Below are 20265 nucleotides of genomic sequence, written 5' to 3'. Positions count from 1 at the left end.
TTGAGTTACTTGCTATCTTAAGAAGACTGCGTAAAGTGACTAGAGAATTTATAAAAGATATTCCAGGCATATTGACATAGGAATAATCTAAAGGAGATCTGTTCCAATATGCACAGCAAATAGCTCCTGTCTATAGCTTGCACTTTGTACCTCACCTGTCCCCATCACTGCTTCAGGCAGTGTGTAGCTTTTCTCCCGGCACTGCCACCATTGAGTTGATCTTCCCAAACCAAAGCAGGAATGTCCTTTCACCACAACCCCCATCAGGTTCGGTGTGGAGCAGAGAAGCAGCACTAAAGGATTGTAAAAAGGTGGCTAGCCCCTCCTTCCTTGGCTGGAGCTTTTGCATCCCCAGCTTCCACTTGTCTTCCCCCGTGCCACACAAGTTCTGTCTAGCTCTGCTCCCCTGTTCTGTTCTTATTTCTCCAGACAGGCGTGCACACATGTACACCAACTGGAAGCCTGATCGAGATTGGCCCATGCAATGCTGGGATCTAGTCAGCTGGTTGGCCCAGGTTATACAACACTCTTTTTCTAAAAGGCCGGTTCTCTTGCCCAGGGATCCCTTGACATTGCACAGCAATTGGTATCCTCTAGCCATCCTTGGTCCCAGATTGGGGTCATTCTCACACAGAGAAGACAAACTCCTTCCCTTTGGATTGCTGGTGTCTGTCACTGTAGAATGAATACCTAGCGAGCCCCCTGCTGACTTGAGGACTTAGCAAGGGGCTCTACCAGGACACACAACCTGCCCAGCATTGCTATTTTAACAGTCCCTTCCCCCAAACCCTCTGTGTCGAGCTCCAAAAATAGTCTGGTGTGTGTTTTTTTTTTTTTTTTTTTATCGAGCAGGTTAAAGTGCAGGCGGTGGTGACGTCTGCATTGCTTTTAACTTCCGAAGCCTGTGCTAATCCTGGTAGTTCCCCTTGGCTGGGGGGCGGAGGGGGGCAGAAATCGAAAACTGTGAAATATTCATGTTGAAAGCTGATAAACCACTTTGAAGGTAGCCTTGATCTTTTTATTTTAAGGCACAGAGTAGAATCGGGCTCGCTGCAGAGCAAGGCGAAATGTAGCTTTTTCTTCCTCCTGCGAAGAACCCAAATTTTGCTAGCAAAGGTAGGGATGAGAGAGAGAGCTCAGGGAGCAAGTAATAAGAGACAACTTCTGTAATTCTAGCTCACTGGCTGACAGCCAGCGTGGGTTGCTGGTGGCTACTGAAGTCTGATCAGCTGGCTCCTCAGTGAGGCGACCTGTGGTCTCTGTCCATTTCCGGGTGGATGGGTGGTCAGGCGCCCCAGTGGGTAGTGCCCTCATAGGGATTAGCCTCCCTGCATTCCTTAAAGGTGGCCCCTGCAGTTCCGGCTGGGGAAGGCGGTCAGGGAGCTTGTGCTGCTGGGACAGTGCCCGTTCAGCAGCTGAGCAAAGGCCTTCGGACTCCAGTTGGCAGGAGCTTGGTGGACGGTGTCATGCTGTGTGTGCACGTGCTCACAAGTTCAAATCCCTGGCCCCTGCGATCCACCCTGACTAGGGAATGAAATGTCCCATTTTCTGAGAGGTGGGAGAAGACCCATATGCAAGCAGCAAAGCCCTGGAACTGGCTAGCAGCAACCTGCTTTAAGCCAGGGGCTGAATGTATGGTCTGAGGAGCTTCCACGGAAGCCAGAGGTATTTAGTGCCCAGAGACGCAGCGAGGCATCTAGTGGGATTTTCCAAACATCCAAAGTAGCTTAGGCGCCTAATTCCCATTGTTTTCAATGGCAGGCACTTCCCTTAGGCAGTTCTGTAAATTCCCCCAGGCACCCAGCTGCGTCTTTAAGCACCTGTGTCAGTCTGGCCCTTCATACCTTCACGACGGTCGGGGCGGGGTCAGAGCGCTCGAAGCACTCATCGTCGATAACTCCGGTCCGTTCGACTCCTAGGGCACCCACCCACACTGAGATCTCTCTCCTTGTGGATACAGTCACCTGGTCAGAGCAAGTGCCTTTCAGCTGTGGGCTTAGGGCTTGTGCTGCCCTGTCTTGGGAGGGGGATGCTCGCTTACCCCTTAACTAGGGATCCCGGGCCAGGCTTCACAGACATGGGGATTAAGACAGCTCTCTTTCCCTTCTAAATTCGCTCTTGTCACATAGCTATTTTTATTTTGTTTTGATTAACTCTGCCTCTGAGGGAGCTGGGATGTGAGTGGAGATGACTGGATTTCTCCCTGTTCCCTTTGCAGGCTGTACCAATCTGTCAAGCTGCTCTACTCCATTGGGATCTTCTTCACCTACGCGCTGCAGTTCTATGTCCCGGCTGAAATCATTGTGCCCGGGGCTGTTTCCCAGGTGCCAGAGCGCTGGGCGCTGTGGGTCAACCTGCTCCTCAGGACGTGCCTCGTCTGCGTGACATGTGAGTAGGAGCCAAACCCGTTCGGTTTGCTCGCCTTCTCGGGGGGGGATGGGGGCCCAGCGGTGTGGGAACCCTTGTGAAAGTGTTGGCAGCGTATCCCGGAATCTCCCCCGGTGCTTAGCGGTCACTCATTTGCATTACGAAACCTCCATGCAGTCTGACGCCCTTTGGCACAATCGTTAGACCCTGCCGAGGAGAGCCCGGGTACTGGGATCGGACGTATTGCTGGTTAGGACTTGCCCAGCATTTATCCCTTCCCTGGCTGTACTCGGAGGCGGTCATGCTTGGCTCTGCATGCACCCAGAGTAGGTGCTGCAGGTGGTCTGTGTGTTGGAGCAGCACATAGGAACCATGCACAACGCTTGCCTGTGTTAGGTCACGTATCAGGGACTCCTTCCCAAAGTGCCGGCTGTTGGGCGAGGAAATCCCTTTCAGAATGCAAAGCATGGGGCAAACCTCCCGGTGCACTGAGTACGCAGTGTGGTGCCTTCCCTGTCCACTTGCGTAGGGCTCATGTATGTTTGTATTGGACAGTTACACACTCTGCAGACGGTTTCTGGCTGCTCTTCCTTGCTTTAAGGCTTGTGAGCAGCTCACAAACAGGCAACTTCCTCCAGTGACTCAGAAGTTGCTGGCTAATACAGTAGCTGGATGGGAGGAGGCAAGACAGGGAGGGGGAGCATGTTAAATCGGCCAACCACGCTTTCATATATAACTGACCTACTTTACCAGGCCTTTGTCTTTTGCATTCTGTGGACTCTGTTTTGAAAGCAAATCTCTTCAGTTGTCACAGAGAATCTCCATCTCCCTTGTTCCCGCCACGGGAGCTCTCTTAAAAGCCCGCACTTAAGTGCCGCATGCAGGAAAGCGGAAGGTAAACAACTGGAGACAATACATAGATGGTTTATAATCAAACTCTGGCGTGAGCATTGGGCCTCCTGCCAACTGCACATCCCAGGGCTGCTGTGCCGGATGGACACAGAAAATCTGAAATTGCCCATCTTCCCCTGCCAAGAGGGTAGTTCTTGGAAAGAAGTTCTAATGTAGTAGGCCAGGAGGCTGAAATCATGGTTATCTATAGAACAGGTGCAGCGTAGCCAGTAGCAATATGGGCTTCCCCAATCTGACCCCAATGCTTCCTCTGCTGGGGGAACTCACCCTTACTCTAGAGTGGATGGGTCACTCCTACCGTGAAAGGGTAACTTAATCTGTTCCTGCTCTCTGTTCTTTGTCCCAACTGCTGAGAGCGCACATGCCCGAATCACAGTATATGAATGGAGAACTGGCAAAATGAAACAGAACAATCTTCTGAGCAGGGCGAGAGGCTCAAATAAGTCTACTCCATGGAAGCTGAATAGCCCAAAGGGAAGCCCTAACCTCGAAGAACTTTGAAGGCTGATAGAGTGGCTGTAGCAGCAGGTGTTTAGCGTTGGTCTTGCCTGGAAGCAATGCAGACGACCTGTATACCAAAAAGAAAAGGAGGACTTGTGGCACCTTAGAGACTAACCAATTGAGCATAAGCTTTTGTGAGCTACAGCTCACTTCATTGGATGCATACTGTGCATCCGATGAAGTGAGCTGTAGCTCACGAAAGCTTAAGCTCAAATAAATTGGTTCATCTCTAAGGTGCCACATGTCCTCCTGTTCTTTTTGCAAATACAGACTAACACGGCTGTTACTCTGAAACCTGTGTACCAAGGAATTGGTTGAGATGATTGCATCCTCTGTAGGGAGCATCGTGAGTAGGTAAAGATTTGGAGTCTGGGCTTATTGCTGTCCCTGGATATTCAGTTCACTGCAGCCAGAGATGCCTCATTCCATCTCTGGCTAGTGGGAAGACTGCGCTCCTTCCCCTCAATGCCGACCTAACCATTGTAATCTGCTGTATCACCTTTCTCGAGTCACTGCAACGCACGTCGCCAGACACTGACTTAGAAGGCTGCAAGGGACAACTGGCTACTGCCGGTCTCCTAGGCTAGGCCAGACCAATCAAAAGCTTGTTGTATTGCTGCTCCCCGTCCAATCCAGCATCTTCAACATCCTGGCCCTCATCAAAGCTTTCGGTATGCCAGTTACCTCTGGGCTACCTCTCTGTGCAAGGCAACACAGATTCAGAGGCTGACGGGACCTAGAGCCAGTTGTGGACTGGGGAGCTCTTGGTGGAGGGCCTTTGCCTAAGGAGCGCTCTGCCACAGATTTTGCTGAGCTTGGATCACGCCAGAGGATGAAGCAGGTCATGCTTCTGTATGCAGGTCTTCTCCGAAAGACTGGAAGCCGCCAAATAGCCTTCCATGCTGGGGGTGCAGGGGCTATGCTGCTAATAAGACTGTTCCAGTGCTGTCCTCTTAGATACCACAGTGGTGAGCAACAGACGAAGAACCTGGGCACCAAGAAATTCTCACCAGGTTGGGTTTGTGTGGGGCCTGTGTTGATAGGATCAAACGGAGTTACTGAATCAGTGAGAATTGCTGTGTAGATGGTCCCTATGCATGGCTGACGCCAGAGCCTTTCTCTGATGCCAAGGAGGATGGATGCAGGGGGAACCCATCAGTGCCACCCCCTTTCCAAACAACTCATGGCCAGTAAGTACTACAAATAAACCACAACTTCAATTTTCCTGCATCCAGAGTTTGTACTAACAGTAGTATCTACTACTAGAAATGGACTCCCCGAGCGGATACATCAAGAGGCTGGGAAAGAACAAAGGGTTAAAGGAGATGGGTTTTGGTAGCCATCCGTGTGTGACTGCAGCGAGCCCACAGATGGTGGATTAAAAATAGTCCCAGATGTGCTAAGGGGACAGGCATGGATTCCTTTGTCACGCATATCCCTGCTGGGTTTGTGCACTCAGAGGGGAGTGAGTGTGAGTTCACTCAGAGGGGAGTGAGATCACGGGCTCTCAGAGGATAAAAGCCATTAAGTGGTTGGCATGAATATTCATTGGAATGATCTCATGACCTTGGACTAAGCCTCTGTCAGAGCTTCGGTGGCCCAAGAGAGGATGCAGTTTGGATTTGTTTTAGCTTAGCACTTCTAAACCTACACCGTTAAAAGCCCTTTGAATTAATATCTGTGGAAAGCTCAATGGTTGTCCCCTGAGGCTGAGGGACTGCAGCCGGTGATTTACTTTTGCTGCTTGTTTTCAGTGGGGTTTTAATTGTGTTTACTTTGAACCACCACAATTAAAGGAGTCGTAGGGGACACACGATAGCACATTTTGCAGCCCGTTACTCTGCTTGCCCTGCGAGTTGTCTCTGTAGGGTTGTGCCCTTTGGAGCCAGGAGATGGGTGGGGAATATTTTGACTGGGGGAAGGAGAGATGAGAAAGAGGAAAATGAGGTGCAAAAGTGTCTGGCTCCTGTTATTCCTCAGCATCCCTCCCTTCCATCTCGCTCACACCCTTAACTTGAGCCAGACCTGAGCAAGTGCCATACTTGAGTTAAGCAGTGGAGCAGGGCAGCCCCCTCTTTAAACTGCAGCATTGGAATGCGGAGCTTTTATCAAGAGGTGAAGCCTCTTTCCATGGAGCTTTGTAAGTGATCCAGGCTTCCTTCACTCCCTTGCCGTGGCCTGATGGCCGGCTGTTCCTGGAAGCAGCTCAGTGGCAGTGAAATATCTGCTTCCGTGTAGCAGCCAGTATCTCAGTACCATCACTCTGTCCGGTGTAGTGTTTGGGCCACTTCTGAGCCTGCTTTTGAGGCCTGGGAGCCAAAGACCTGAGTTCTAATCTTGACTTTGATGCTAACCAGCCTTCCTGACAAGGTGGTTCACCTTGAGGTGAAAAGGACTGTGTACATTCTGAGAGGCTGCATCTGCCATCAGTTATGTGGCTACAGTTCCTGTTGACTTCAGTGGGAGCTACACCCTGTAACTGAGGGCAGAGTTGGGCCCCAGTATTGTCAGAACACTTCAGTTTTTAAGATCTACAGCCATGTGGTTTTCCCCCCCAATGTAAAATATCCAGGCTTTTAAGGTTCTCTGTTTACCCCCTGCCAATAATATTTGGGTGCAAAACCATCAAAAGTGGGAAAACCAAGATTTCTCCCTTTTTCCTTGGCACAATTGTAGGCCTTTCTTGCTTTGTGGCTTTAGTATGCATAAATGAGAAGCTGATGATGGCAGCAAGACTGTGCGGGTCTGTTCTCCATTAAGCCCACAGCTCTCAGTCCAGCTGAACTGTGGCAAACCGCGGTGTTGGGATAGGGACAAAAAGGCCCATGGAAGACTGCAGTGAGACTATCAAACCCCGTTGAATTAGTTACCTGAGTCAGGATTTTGAATCCAGCAGGTGTTGTGACAACAAATTGCCCACGTACACAATTCCTTAGATTGAGGCAAATTCTAACATGGTCCTCATGGACGGCCAGTAGCTCTTGTAAAGGAAGATCTGGAGGTGATAGAAGAAACAGTTGCAAAAGTGCCCTCAGTCCAGCTGTTGAGATCTTTCAATGCCCGAGAGCTCTTCACGAAGAGCTTTTCTTGCACTACGGCCCCTTCTCTCAGCTATTGTTGCTACTGGAGAGAAGAATGGGGAGGGGGACAGTGATTCTGGCAGAGTTATTACACTGAATCCTTTCCATTTGAAATGCCATTCCATGTCTGCAGGTTGCCCCTTGTGCTACTCAAATGAGCATCTTGATCCTGTGATCAGAGGAATAACGTCCAATCATCTGTGGCTGTCTTGTGCAAGCAGCAACCTGCTTACAGAGGCTAATTTACTAGCTTTAGACACGAAAGTTCAGTGCCCAGATGTCTGTCTAGAGCAAAGCGCAGGACTCCAGGCAGACAGAGCTGGGGTAGTAATATAGGAAAAGTTACACAGAATGCTACAAGGCCATAAATTGCTCAAAGGTGCCCCCTGTTGGCGTTAGAGGATGCTGCATTATGAACAGGTTGTAGCAGGAATCTCACTCCAGCACTCAAAGGGTGAGCTGCTTGCTGGCTTGATTGTGATCCTCTCTCCTATCCTCGTTGCTTCTTAATCCGTGAACGGGTGGCCTCCTTTGCTAGGTACTGCATGCCTCCTAGCGGGCTGGCTCCTGCTACCTGGCATGCAAAACGCCTCATTGAGGAAAGCACTGTAATGTGCCAGAACCCTGGTGCCTACGCTGCTTTTTCCAGCCGGTGGAGTGAGTTGTGATTACTTGCTCCAAACCATAAGAGCCATAGTCCTCTGTGCCTCTGATCAGTCTGAGACAATTGTCAGCTCCGGTGCTCCTGGGCTTTCCAGGGAGACTTGCAGCAGAACAGGGAAGACCAGACTTGACACCAAGCCCTGGGCTACACTACAGACGTATGTTGGCATAACTGCATTGCTCAGGGGTGTGGAAAATCCCCCCCCCCCCCCCCCGCTGATGCACTTATACCGGCTGAACTCCTGGTGTAGACAGCACTATATCGATGGGAGGGCTTCTCCTGTCACCATAGCTACTGCCTCTCGGGGAGGTGGAGTTCCTACCCCGATGGGAGAAGCTCTCCTATCTGCATAAATAGCATCTTCACTAAGTGCCACAAGAGCTCAATGCCGTATGGGGTAGACAAACCCTGAGACTACTTCCCCGCCCCTTTCGCATATGCTCCAAAGACAGCCAGGAGCACACATCGGATTTGTTTTCTCAGGTCACCTTTACAGCGGACAGGGGTAGGATGAGCTCGGCATCCAGTCGGTCTCGCGCTGCTGTAACCTTACTTGGAGACTGACCGCAGCACACAGCTGCAAAATCCTATGCTACAGCAGGTCCTGCGCTGTCTAAGCAGAGCGGGGCCACAGAAGGGCAAGTTGGCCTTAACTTAGGAGTTGCTGCCTGTGTTGTGACATTGTGTTTAATTCCAGCAAAACTCGATTGAGAACAGATTTCTGCTGCAACCCCTCAGCCCTTCCCTGAGGTTCCACCGTGGCCAGTCTTGAGCTAACCAGCCAGGCTTGCCGGTGCTGTTGAATTAGATGGCTGTTAGTTTCAAGGCCCTGATCTTGTGATGTGATTAGAAAGCTCTGTCAGAGGCGCTAACCTAAGCAAGTTGCTTGCAGCGGCGGCCGTGTACTTCGCTGTCTGAGTGTCACGGGGCAGCGTAGCCACCGAACTAGGTGTGTCAGAACCTGCGGCTCCAGTGGCTGTCATAGAGTTGAGTTGCCATCTTACCTGGCTGCCCCTAGCCCTCACACTGGAGCTGTGTTGGCAGAATGACCCCTGGACTGAAGACCTTGTTGTCGGGGGCGCTGTGATGCAAGCTGAACAGAGCCACGTTTCTTTCCAGGCACATTTCTTGTTCCGTTGCACAAGAGATCTGTTTTCTGGTGACCCATATTAAAATAAATAAGCTCTGGGTGCAAAAATGCAATGTTTTTTTCCTATATCCTGGGCTCGAGGAGTTGGATTCTTCCCCCCCCGAGTGTGTAGCAGACAGTATTTTTTTTTTGACAGGCCTTGTTTTCAAAGCAATCAACCAATTTCCTTTTCTCTGTGGTGATTATGCTTTGAAGTGCCCTACTTCCATTGCCGAGAATCTTTTTTTTGTTGTGCAGAATCCGGTTGCCTTCGTCCTTAAGGTTTTGTGTACTGAAAAGCCTTAACAATGCCATTGAGCACCGACGATGAAGAGGGCTGCCCACCTTGTCTTTTCCTTTCTTAATAAGTTAGCTGTCTGGGGCTTTGGCTCTTACAATTTTTTTAAATTGATTTATTTTATTGAACTGCTCTCTGTGGTACTTATCCGGCCCCACTACTGTAGTGCTGGAGTGCCTCAGTCTTTAATGCACTAATCTTCACAACAGTCCTGTGAGGGAGGTAAGTGGTGGTATTACCATTTTGCGGATGGGAAGCTGAGGCATTATAAAGCTAAGTGACTCACCCAAGGTCACACAGGACATCTGTGGCGGAGCAGTGGATTGTACTCTGCTCTCTAGTGTCCCAGTCTAGTGCCCTAACTACTGGGCCATCTCTCTTCAGTGTTGTAGGGTCATCGTTCTGTTTAGGGTTACAAAGAGTGAAGCAGCATACACCCAGGCTAATGTGGCTGGCAGCTGAGAGAACATCCCACAACTAGCTTGGAGTTTCTCTCTCTCTCTTTCTGTGTAGCAGAGCATGTGTCACACCCAGGGCCCAATATACAACTTCAGTAATGGAAATCATTAGGGGCAGTCAAACCAGGGTTAGTATTTTCTGTAAGCGTTGAAGCTGGGGTGTGTGAGGGGGGAGACAGATTTTTTTCATTTGAAACTATCCATGGAATCTTGTGGGTTTTTACTAAATAAAACTAATGCTTGAAACAAAATTTGAGGTTGTCTTTTTCTCATCTCACCCCAACTGGAAGAGTAGGGGGACATTGGGGAGCTCGGGGGCAGAGAATCCCAGATTCTCCACTTTTTTTTCAGTTGTCAGTCTAGTGTTTTCAGTCTTCAAAATTTTCACCAAAACAAATTTTCCACAATTTTTGTCCTGATCAAAAAGCCATGTGTTGCTGGGTAAGACTTCAACAAAAAACTTTCAACCAGTTCTACAAATCATATCAAGAGCTTCACCCACCAAATTAATGGCCTGGGGTTGGGGTGTGTGCCATCTTGGAAAAACTTCTCCTCGACAACTGAATAAATTCAAAATAATGAACCTGGCACTGTTTTGGGGGCACTTGTAGGGTCAAACAAAAAAAACCTAGGCCATCTGTGTGGTTTTTTTTTAAGGAATTTCTTAACTCTAAAAACCTCTCTAGATGTATTGATAGGCTCATCTGTGCTGGTGTCATTTCCGAAGGTAAGCAAAAAAAATCTCTTTGCTCTATTCTGACATAGCGGGATACAACTTTTCCCCTTCCTCCTCTTTGTGGTTCAAGGGGTTTTGGATTTATGGGCTCGGAGCTCACGGAGTCAATGGTTTAAACCGTGGTATGAAACGCAGAGATGTTCTGGTGGCTATGATGGAGCACTGGAATGGCCTGAGACACTGGGAAAGTGGGGAGAGGCGGAGATGGATGTGAGGAGTCTCATGACAGCATATGGCTGGCAGGGCCTTTTGTCAGACCAGAGTCTCGGAAGTTGTTCACATTTCTGGAAGTGGAGTCTATTGGCTGTCACCCTGACTGACTTGCCGTCATGTGCTCCTTTCTTCGCTGTGATGATGGCCCTTCGGCACTGGTGCCAGAAGATGGGCACCGACCTCTGTTTTAATTTACACCTTTTTGGGGTAGAGCAGGGTGCTAGGTGTTTTTTTCTGGGCGGTTACTGTCTGGGTGAAGAATGTGAATTGTGCAGGAATGCTGGGACTGCCGATAGAGTTCAGTTGGGCCGAAAGGCCTTGGCCCGGCAGCAGGGTCCTCGTTTCGGGTCATTATCAGGGAGGTCAGTGTTTAACAACTCAGCGGGCCAAGTGGTAAAGTCCGAGGCAGTGCAGTCCAGCTTCCTCTGCTGCCTTTGACGTCATTTCCTGCTCTGTGTTGTTCCCACCTCTCTGCCTCAGGCTCTGTGCAGTCACCCTCCTCTCCTCCCTCTTGTTGGCACACACGTTTCCTATCTTCTAAGTGAGGGCTGAGCCGGAGCTGTGACCCTCATTCATGGTTGTATGAAGATGGCCAGGAGAAGCATCCTGTAGTAAATGCCCTTCACTGCTAGCTGATCAAGTCGGGAGGTTCCTCATGAAAATGGGACACGTGTGGCGAAAGTCTGCATGTTTCTAACTACCATCCAAGCCCTTAGGTGGGAAGAGTTGAAGTTGCCATGCCATGTGTGACACCACAGTTACCTTCAGTAGCAAGAGAATGGTTCCACTAATTCAGGACTGTGATTTGGGTGGGGGATTAAGGAGAGAGCTGCTGTTTCAACACAATATTGGACACACGTGTTGGCGAATAGAGAAAACACCTGGCCAAGGAACATGCTCGTTTTTTCTTTCAGGTTTTGTTCTAGTGTAAAAATTCCCCCTCTAATGGTCCAAATTCACTTTTTAAAGCATCATGTTCTTGATGCATATTGCCTTGATCATTGCTAATTATCACAGTGCTTATTGGCAACTGGAATGCTATGAAGGCCTATTTAACCCTCCCTCTGCCCTAAGAGATCAGTGTCCCTCGAAAATCCTCTTTATTGCTCTTATGGTCCGCACAACCACAGATCTGAGCACGTGTTACGCAGCCAACCCTGCTGGTGTTGGTCCTAATCTGAAGCATGGGTTCCTGACATTGGGCATGTAGATCTGAGTTTAACCCCCTGATTTTGAAAATTGGGTCCTTACTTGGCAGTGGGAGGGGACATGACTCTGGATTAGCTGGAAAGCTCCGTTTGTGTGCAGCATAACAAAGGTCTTGGTGTCCCTGTGCAGCAGGTGCAGCTGCTTACCTGCGGTAAGCACATACCACCTGGTTTGTGTGCTGGCTCCCTGTCCCTCGCCAGATGCAGCCCAAGGCCTTGGCAGGCTTGTAAAGGCCCAGATTTTCCCGAGGCTTGTTTATCCGTTAGTGCCTAGCTCTGCTTTCTGTCACTGCTGTTAAGATTGGTTGGGGGCCCTGGCTGTCAGGCCCTGTGTGTGCCTGGTTTTCTCACTCCCCTCTGTAGCCTGTTGGAGCCAGAGTCCAGCAGACCTCCAGGGCATGATGCAAAAGGCCTGGGTCTTTAGCAACAAACTGGTTTTAGCTCTTGTTCTCAGGGGATGCGCCTGCTGTCTATAAGTGGATGTCTCACTGCCACAACCGTGGGCCCTATAGAAATAAGTTAAATGAGCCTCCTCCTCATAAAACTGAAGCTCTGCAAGTAGCCCAGTCCTATTGCCATGGTGCCGTTAACGACTCACTTCAAAATGCATTTTCCAAATAGCGATCTGAACTCCTCCTGTCCAGTGGGCTGCTCCTTCTGCTTTCCACATCCCTCCCTTGCTTCACCCTAACCAGTGAGCCTCTGTTCCACAGGCGGCCTTGAATGTGTAAATGTTTGACTGGTGAGAGCGCTGGGTCACTGCTCCCCTCCTCCATTGCAAGCTGCCCTGTGCACTAATGATCCAGCCTCTATCTTCTCTCCACCTTCCCTCAGAGGCAACAGAACCCATGGCAGGTGGGGAGGGTTACGTTGGCAGTAGAGGGGGCCTAAGCTTAAACTCAAAAATAACTTGCCCCTGTATGCCCAGCCTTGTCCAGGGAGTCCAGAGACAGCGGATGCGGCTTGGGAATCTGTGGCTTATTCCTTTGTACTGGGCTGCTGTCTGACATGTCCTGTTGCTCTGAAGGAACCTACCCTCTGCTGAAGAGCAGTATTCCCCATTGCAAGGAGACACTCGCCCCTTGGGCTGCTGGCCTTTCTGTGGCCTAGCCAGCTGGGAGCACGACGCCCTTCTGACTCCTGCTCAAACAAGACACCTCAGTCTGGTGGCCACTGAGGGGACCCCATGCTCCCCAGACTGAAGGGGAGAAGGCATGACCATGTGTCGGTTTTCTTCTGGGAAAAGATAATAGCCACAGTTCTTGGGACCGTGAACCTGACTGATTCCTGGAGTGAAGCTGCCACTGTGGGGATTTCTGATGCGTTTCTCATCATTTAATGATATGTGAGTCCAGGAACGATGGTGCCGAATCCCTGTGCACGATGGCTCTCCGTGGAACCCTAGTGCACTCCTGGAGGAGTTGTTCCCCCTCTTCTCTCCCCCCCCCCCAATCTGGTCACAGTCTCTCTAGCCAATCTTGTGTGCAAACTGGGGCAAGGTGGAGCTCCAAATGGCCTCTAAATACCGAGCACCAAGGGGCTGTTCCGGAAGACCAACCCCTGAAAAGCTCCTGCTTGCTTTGGTTAATGACACCAGCACCTGTCATCTGTAGCTCTCTCCGCTTTAGATGGGTAGACAAGTGCTATCTCCAGAGAGAATCTCACTTGCCCAGGTTACAGTGACTCAATTGGCAGAGCCAGGAGTAAAGCCCGGGGCTTCGGAGTGCCCTATCCAACAGACAATCCCACCTTGGGGGCGGGGGAAGTTGTGCCTGGATTGGGTCGTTCTGTACCCTAGATGTGTGTTGTCACTTTAACAGACTTTGAGGAGGGAGGCGGGAAGAGACACCCAGGCTGCTGGCTTCCAGCAAAGCTTCATTTGGTTGGTGGGCAGAGGCAGAGATCTAACCCACGGGACCATACACCGACCCCTGCTGCCTTATTCACCTTATGCTGTGATGGCCTGTCTGTTCCCACCTGCTCAGAGGAGAGTGGTCCCTCTCCAGATGCCAGTACTAACAGCCCTGTATTTCTCTCTCCCTCTCCCAGGCCTGCTGGCAATCCTGATCCCCCGCCTGGACATCGTCATCTCTCTGGTGGGCTCTGTGAGCAGCAGTGCTCTCGCCCTCATCATCCCTCCCCTGCTGGAGATCACCACCTATTATGCCGAAGGCATCCACCCCGTCACCGTCGCCAAAGACTTCCTGATCAGCATCCTGGGCTTGGCGGGGTTTGTGGTGGGCACCTACGAGTCCCTTTGGGCACTGGCCACACCCCCCATTGCCAACACCACCAGAGCCTTGGTCTAGTGACCCCTTTTCCTTCCCTCACTCCACCCCAGCAGCGCCATACAGCCTCTTGGCAGCTCACTGGGTTTTCATCAGGGTCGAGGCAGTGACTCTCCCTTCCTTCTCTTTAAATGTATTTGTCCAGGTGAAGTGAGGGTGAATGCACAACTGGAAAAGACAGGACCCCGATTCCCATTCCCTTTCCCTCTCCTCTTAGTCTGCAGTTCCCACTTTGGGGGGGGGGGTCTCATTGCTTGGCTCTGGGAGCCCTGCAGAGATGACTTGCGGCCCCTGGTTGGGATGGAGTGCCTTCCTTTGCTCCACCGGGATCCTTCTGGCAGATTAAGGTGACATACCTACAGGTGCCAAGGTACTTCAGTTTTAAGTGGACATGCTTCTAGACTATAGAGTACCAAGGGGAGGGAAGAAATCCTTGGGCTCTTTCAGGGATCTAGATGACTGCTTCACAGCTCAGGGTACCTCTACGCTTCCCAAACTCCCCTCTGCCCAGAAAAAGAGAATCTCTGACTCTTTTCTGGTGCCAACCCTTTTTTTTTTTTTCAGCACTTTAATTCATGGCAACAGAGCAACTCCAGCCAGTGAGTGACACATTAGAGCCCTCATCCTTCAGAGCTGTAGAACCTGGAAAATTACAGTGGCAACAAGGGGAAAAGGGAGCAGGAAACTGCACAATGAGAGAGAATCTCTTTCGTGCACTGACCTGGCAGGCTGATAGTCACAGCCCGGTTTGACACTCGCCGTGTGTAAGGCGGGCCTCGGTGGGTAGAGCGCTCTCTAGCTTGAGGAGCCAAACACATAAGTATTAGATGGCATTGTTTATTGGAATCCACATTACAAACCCAACTGTCTGGGCCTTTTTCAGCCTAGATCCCTGCCACACTCCATCTCAGGCTCCGTCCATTCTAGGTCGCATGGGATGAGGCAAGTCTGTGTGTGTGTTTGGGTTTCAGAGAAGAGTTGGGGGATTGTGCTAAATCCCTGACTTAAGTTTAGTTGTCTTTTTTTTTTTTTCCTCCTTTGTAGACTCTGTATAAACTATGTGGGGTTTATCGAAAGCATTAGGAACAAGGTACGCACGGAGCAGCCTGTGATGGTGTCTGGGAGCTTCACTTCCTTGCTGAGGCAGTTATTTTATTCTTGGACTAGGAGCCCACTTTCCTTTACCCCTTTCTTTCAAAAAAGGGCATGGGACAGGGATGTCCCCTTGCCAGTACTTCTTTAAGCTCACTCCACCTCACCCTGGAACGCTCCCTGCCTACAAGGGATGTCTTGTGTTTACACCCACCGTAGCTATGCCCCTGCTGGGTGGTGCTACCTCGCTGTTTGTTATAAATCACTGATAGCACAAATGCTGAATCATGCCGATGAGAACCGAAGGCAAATTGTTATAAAGAACCTGCGTTTCTCTTTTCTTCCCCTGCTGGATCTATCCTTTGGGGGTCCCACTACTTGCTAGGTAGGAAGAAGCGTTATCTGTTTTATCCACTTGGTTTGATTCGTGAGGGAAGGGAGCTGTCTCTTTCATGTTTCTCTTTCATTGATTTCCCTTTACTTTGCGCTGGATCTCTAGGCAGCGATAAGCTGTTTAAAGCTTTGTCATTGTCATGCTTTGGTGAGGCGTGGCTTGACACGACACCCTCTCTCATATTCCTGTGGCTTGCAACAGTTTGTCAATGACCAAAGGACTAGAGTAAGCAATCCATGGATATAGATACAGAGTTTGACTTAAAAATCTCTTCCTTCTGGTTAGTGTAAGAGGAGGGGATCACTCAAGTGTGAATGAAAGTGCTAATGAAGGGAGTGTTCGTAAAGCGACGGCTGGAAATCCAATAGCGTCCCAGCATACGCTTTCAGCACACATCCAGGACTACTTTGTAGTGATTGTTTTTTGTAATTTAGTTTTTTACATTGATTTTTTTTAAAGGCGTTGCCAACACTCCAGCAGGATGGTTTGTTAATCTCGTGTCTAAAAGTAAGCACAATCTGAAAGGGCTTTGGGCTGAATTTATTTATTTGCTACGGTGGGGCAAGTATGGCCAATGTATATACATCTTGAAATCAAAGCTTGGAAGCCAAACTTGCAGCGGGTGATCAGCAGAGGTTTGTTCCCAAAGCCCTGTGCTGAATATGAATGGTCTGAAGGGAGGGTTGATACTGTCTCTAAACCATCCAAAACCTCTGAGCTCTTGGACTAGTGTAGCAATGGAAAGATCAGTCTATACAATGGCTGGAGCATTTCATTTAATTAGAACAGGAGCAGGGTTTGATTTCCCCTTGGCCACAAAGTGGCTGTCTTAAGTAACTAGCAGGGCCTAGCCGCAAGTCTCTGCAGCCCTAACACAGGCCTGGAAGTGGAGTCTGTGCACATGTGAAATGGCAGGATGGCATTTTCAGGCAGGCTTTTTTTAATGGCAATTCCAAAACATGGCAGGCAGGTCCTGCTCCACCCAAGAGGTTGGGTCGTGAATACCTGACCCTGAGGGCTTTACTGGAAGGTGTCGATTTATGCTGTGGCCATACCAAGGGTTGGTTTTAAAAGGTACCCTGGTAAATGGGGTTATTGTGCTTTTGCATTTCCCAAAAGCTGCTTCTGTCTCCAGGAGCCCTCAGGGAGATGTTCAGGAAGCAATTGTGGACCTACATTGTCTGTGCTGCTCTCTCCATGTACATTCCTAACACAGATGTTTTCATTAAATGGAGAATTCACTTCCTTCATCAGCTCCTGTTATGCAGGTTGTTTCCTGAAGCAAACAAACTCTTAGCAGAACATTAAGTTCATATTTCCTTGAAAACAGCCTGACCAAAACAATGCATATCGGCATCTCTCCAGACCCTGGCGTGGGCCAAGCTTCTTTCCCACTCTCTAGTACCTCTCCTTCAAAGCCTCAAAGTGTGTCCTCTCCAGGGGCACACCTTTCCTTTAGAGATCCCCTCTCCCACCCCGCAGATACCCTGCTATCTCTGCAGCCCCAGTGCAGTCAACAGACTCTAGGAACAAGTTCCATCTGGGCCAAGAGCCAGCCCTGGTTTCAGCAAGGAATACTGTGACTGGTTTGAACTGAGCTTGGGGAAATGTAGGCAAATTTGGTGTGCTGGCTTCTTGGTTCTGGGAAACAGTGGGGCTTACCGTTCTTTGGGGTTTTAGACCTTTTTTGAGAGAAGACAAAATGCCAGGATGAGAAGCTATCTGGAGATGAGCTTCAATACATAAACTTCACTCAGGTCCCTCCTATTGTATGTAAGTAGCCTCTTTCCCCACGATGCAGTCATAGTATAGAAATTGCATTCAGTTCAGCATCAGTTCAGCATTGCATACGTTATCTACACCAGTGTGCCCAGGCCTGGTGTCTTCCTGCAAGATTTTCAGGCCAGTTGTACAGAGATGTAGCTTTTTTTAGCTGCAGGTAGCTATATCTTATGCTCCTTTACATTTTTACTGCCACTCTCATCATTGGGGTGGCTGCATCTGCAAAACAAAACCTGCTCCATCTGCAGCCTTCGTGCTGAAGGTCATAGCAAGCCCAGCCGCCAGTGAGGGCTTGTTACTGTTTACTTAGGTGAAGCTCTTGAGTTGCCAGTTGATATCTAGCTGGAGTGTCCCTTTAAGACCAAGGACCTGATCCTGCTGTCTCTTGCTTTGGTGTAAATTGCAAGTAATTGCGCTGAGAGCAGTGTGAACGAGATCAGGATCAGCAGACCCCTATTTCCGGGAACTGCACTGGGGAACGGCGCTTGACGTGCACACTACATATGGAAAGAGTGTAATGTAAAAGATCATTTTATATTGACTCCTATAGAACTTACTCTGGTGTCTGATTTCATTACTGACATGCAACTCACTGAGCCTCACCTTTTTCTACCCAGCATCATTGCATGCTGGAGTCTCGGAACAGTTTCTCTTGGCTTCATGGCTTTGTCTTCTGCGTGATGGAAAGTTGGCAGCAATTGATAGCCACTACCTCCTGTTATCAGCCAGGCTCTCCTTGCCAGCCAGCGTAAGGATTATTCCATCTAATGGAACACTAATGTGTGTGGCTCCCCCTCCCACTCCCACCCATCCACGTATGCTGCTCTTGGCCTCTACACAGTCCTGATTGACCGTGGAGGGGTGTCTCTTCTCCAATTCCCCAGGTAGAAGTGACCGTTCAAGTTAACCCCAGCACTCCATCAACCTCCCCTCCCTTGCTCCATGTAAAATACTAATGTCAGAATTATTGCTAATGGGACATAAACTATAAGTTATGGCCCCCAACAGTACGTGTCCTCTTCCCCCACCTCCATTTAAAAGCTGTTTCTACTGTCAGCCCTGAGCTGATACAGCACTGTACAGCTCTGAGGGCTGGCTCAGTGGGCACTCTTGCACAGAACACAACATAGATTAAATATAACTTTGCAGAGCACTTGGATAACACGGGATTATTTGCTCTCTGAATATTAGCAGCTTGCTGCTGGTTCAGAAGAGGGGGAAAATTGTTTTGTTTGTACTAACTGTCTTGGCCATATGATCATGTTTAGAGGGATATTACAGAAGTGGCCACATCTACTTTTGGAGCCCCTGTTTGCATTTTACATGCATATCATGCTGTCCCTCTAACTCGGGTGTGGTACCACATCTCCAATCAAGGGAATGAAAAGGGGATTTCATGGCAGAGTAGAGGGAAAGAGTGCATGACATGCCCATCTGCAATGGTAAAGAAACCCAGGACAAAATTCCACTTTAGATCTACTCCTGGGTAACAGGAGTAACTCCATTCATAGTCAATGGATTTACCCCTGATGAGAACAACACTTGGTCCCTGGTGTTTAGAATGAATGGTTGGCATGGCAGTTTAAGTAACTGTGAATTTAGACTGTAATCAGTGCTGAAGTCCTCGCATTTGAGGTGCTTGTAGATTCCTATGATCAGGACAACATTATTCAAAATTTTTTGACTAGCTTAAATGTTGGGCCTTTCAGCTATATTTAAATGAAAATAAAGGGGTGGGGAACAGGGTGCATTTAGCTGGGGTTACACTTATCCATGGAATGACTGAATAATTGCGGAGCGAAGTGTAATGTGACATAAGGTAGTCACAGCCAGCATTGGTCTGGATGATCCGTGAGACCTACCATTTGACTTCCACGTTGTCAGCAGGTCAGTGACCAGGAAAAGCGTGTGTATAAATATATCTAATCTGTCGATGTATTTTTTTTGTGCCAGCATGTGTGTGTACTGCCAGCACACAGTATGTATATCTGCCCAGTGAAAGAACTGATTTGTATTTGGTGTTGTACCCGGATCATGTATTCTGTTGTTTTATTCAATAAATAAGGTCTATTTTTATTTTATTAAAGGCTTCCATGATGCGATTTTTATACTCAACTTTATTTTTTAGATGTTGGATAAATTTTACCCTTTTGGGTTAAATGTCCATAGTTACCAGCTGTGATCATTTATATGTAACAAGTAGGCTATTCTTAATTATTTAACGCTGTTAAATATTGTTTGGCACCCAAAATGTGCAAGGTGCTTTATCAGTTACCTTAAGCCATGGGTCCCGGCCCCAAAGGGCTAGGCATGTAAATGATGAAATGCCTGTCAGGTCCAGGAGCTGAGGTCAGGAACTGAGAGTCGGTTATTAGGAATCAAGCCTGTTAAGGATCAGGGGACAGGAGCAGTTAGCACTTGGTGATCAGGGTGGAGCCCAATTGTACAGATGACTTCCTGTTCCTTCTTCTGACTTAAGTAGGTGGGGGAGAAGGCCAATCAAGACCTCTGGTGTTCCACCAATCAGGGCCCAGGGGTGGAGTCTTTTAGCTGATGCTATTAAGCTGTTGGGTGGAGCGTTGACCCTCAGGAACCTTGTGGGCCTGGGTTTTAGACACGTGGGTCATGACGATGACGCAGGAAGGGAAAAACAAAAGAGAAGGCAGCTGGCAGGGGAATAAGGGTATGGAGGTTGCAGGTGCAACATAAAATGAACAAGTCTGACTGGTTCTAAAGTATCCCAGACTTGTGCAAATTGCTTACTTCTTCCCTGACCAGGAAAGGAGAGGTCATGATGACTATAAATCTGTATTGTGGGAGAAGGGGTTTCAAAGCCACCAGGGGAAATAGCTGTCCAGCTCCCATGTATTTCTCATTGACCCAGACACCTGATTGCCATGAGCTTTGAAAATTGATGCCTACAACTCCTACCTCTCTCCTCCCTTCCCTCCTAGCACTTTCTAATATGTTGCTTTTGAGAGAGAGCGAAGCCAGCCCATCTGCAGCGGGCATGCAGACTCTGTAATCCCTCTGTTCCAAGCACTGTATCGAAACGTGTAGACTTCTACGGCATAGGAGAATTCACAGGGCTTGATCTGCAAGAAATTATACTCCCTCAATGGGAGATGGTCGGGAGTGGATTA

The 20265-nt window shown here is 49.1% G+C and overlaps 1 protein-coding gene across 2 annotated transcripts in view; it reads left to right on the top strand.

The window, feature by feature from the left end:
* The window catches only part of LOC140915541 (proton-coupled amino acid transporter 1-like), a 49027-nt gene extending 29819 nt beyond the window's left edge, over positions 1 to 19208 (top strand). For both annotated transcript variants that reach the window (XM_073355304.1, XM_073355303.1), the window contains 2 exons: positions 2219 to 2388; positions 13616 to 19208. In XM_073355304.1, the coding sequence (XP_073211405.1) occupies positions 2219 to 2388; positions 13616 to 13875 (430 nt within the window). In that variant the 3' untranslated portion in view covers positions 13876 to 19208. The remainder of the gene's footprint in view (positions 1 to 2218; positions 2389 to 13615) is intronic.
* Positions 19209 to 20265: the final 1057 nt, after the last annotated feature.

Source organism: Lepidochelys kempii, chromosome 8, assembly GCF_965140265.1.
Source record: "Lepidochelys kempii isolate rLepKem1 chromosome 8, rLepKem1.hap2, whole genome shotgun sequence".
Taxonomy (NCBI): Eukaryota; Metazoa; Chordata; order Testudines; family Cheloniidae; genus Lepidochelys; species Lepidochelys kempii.
This window is presented reverse-complemented; position numbering and strand designations above follow the sequence as displayed.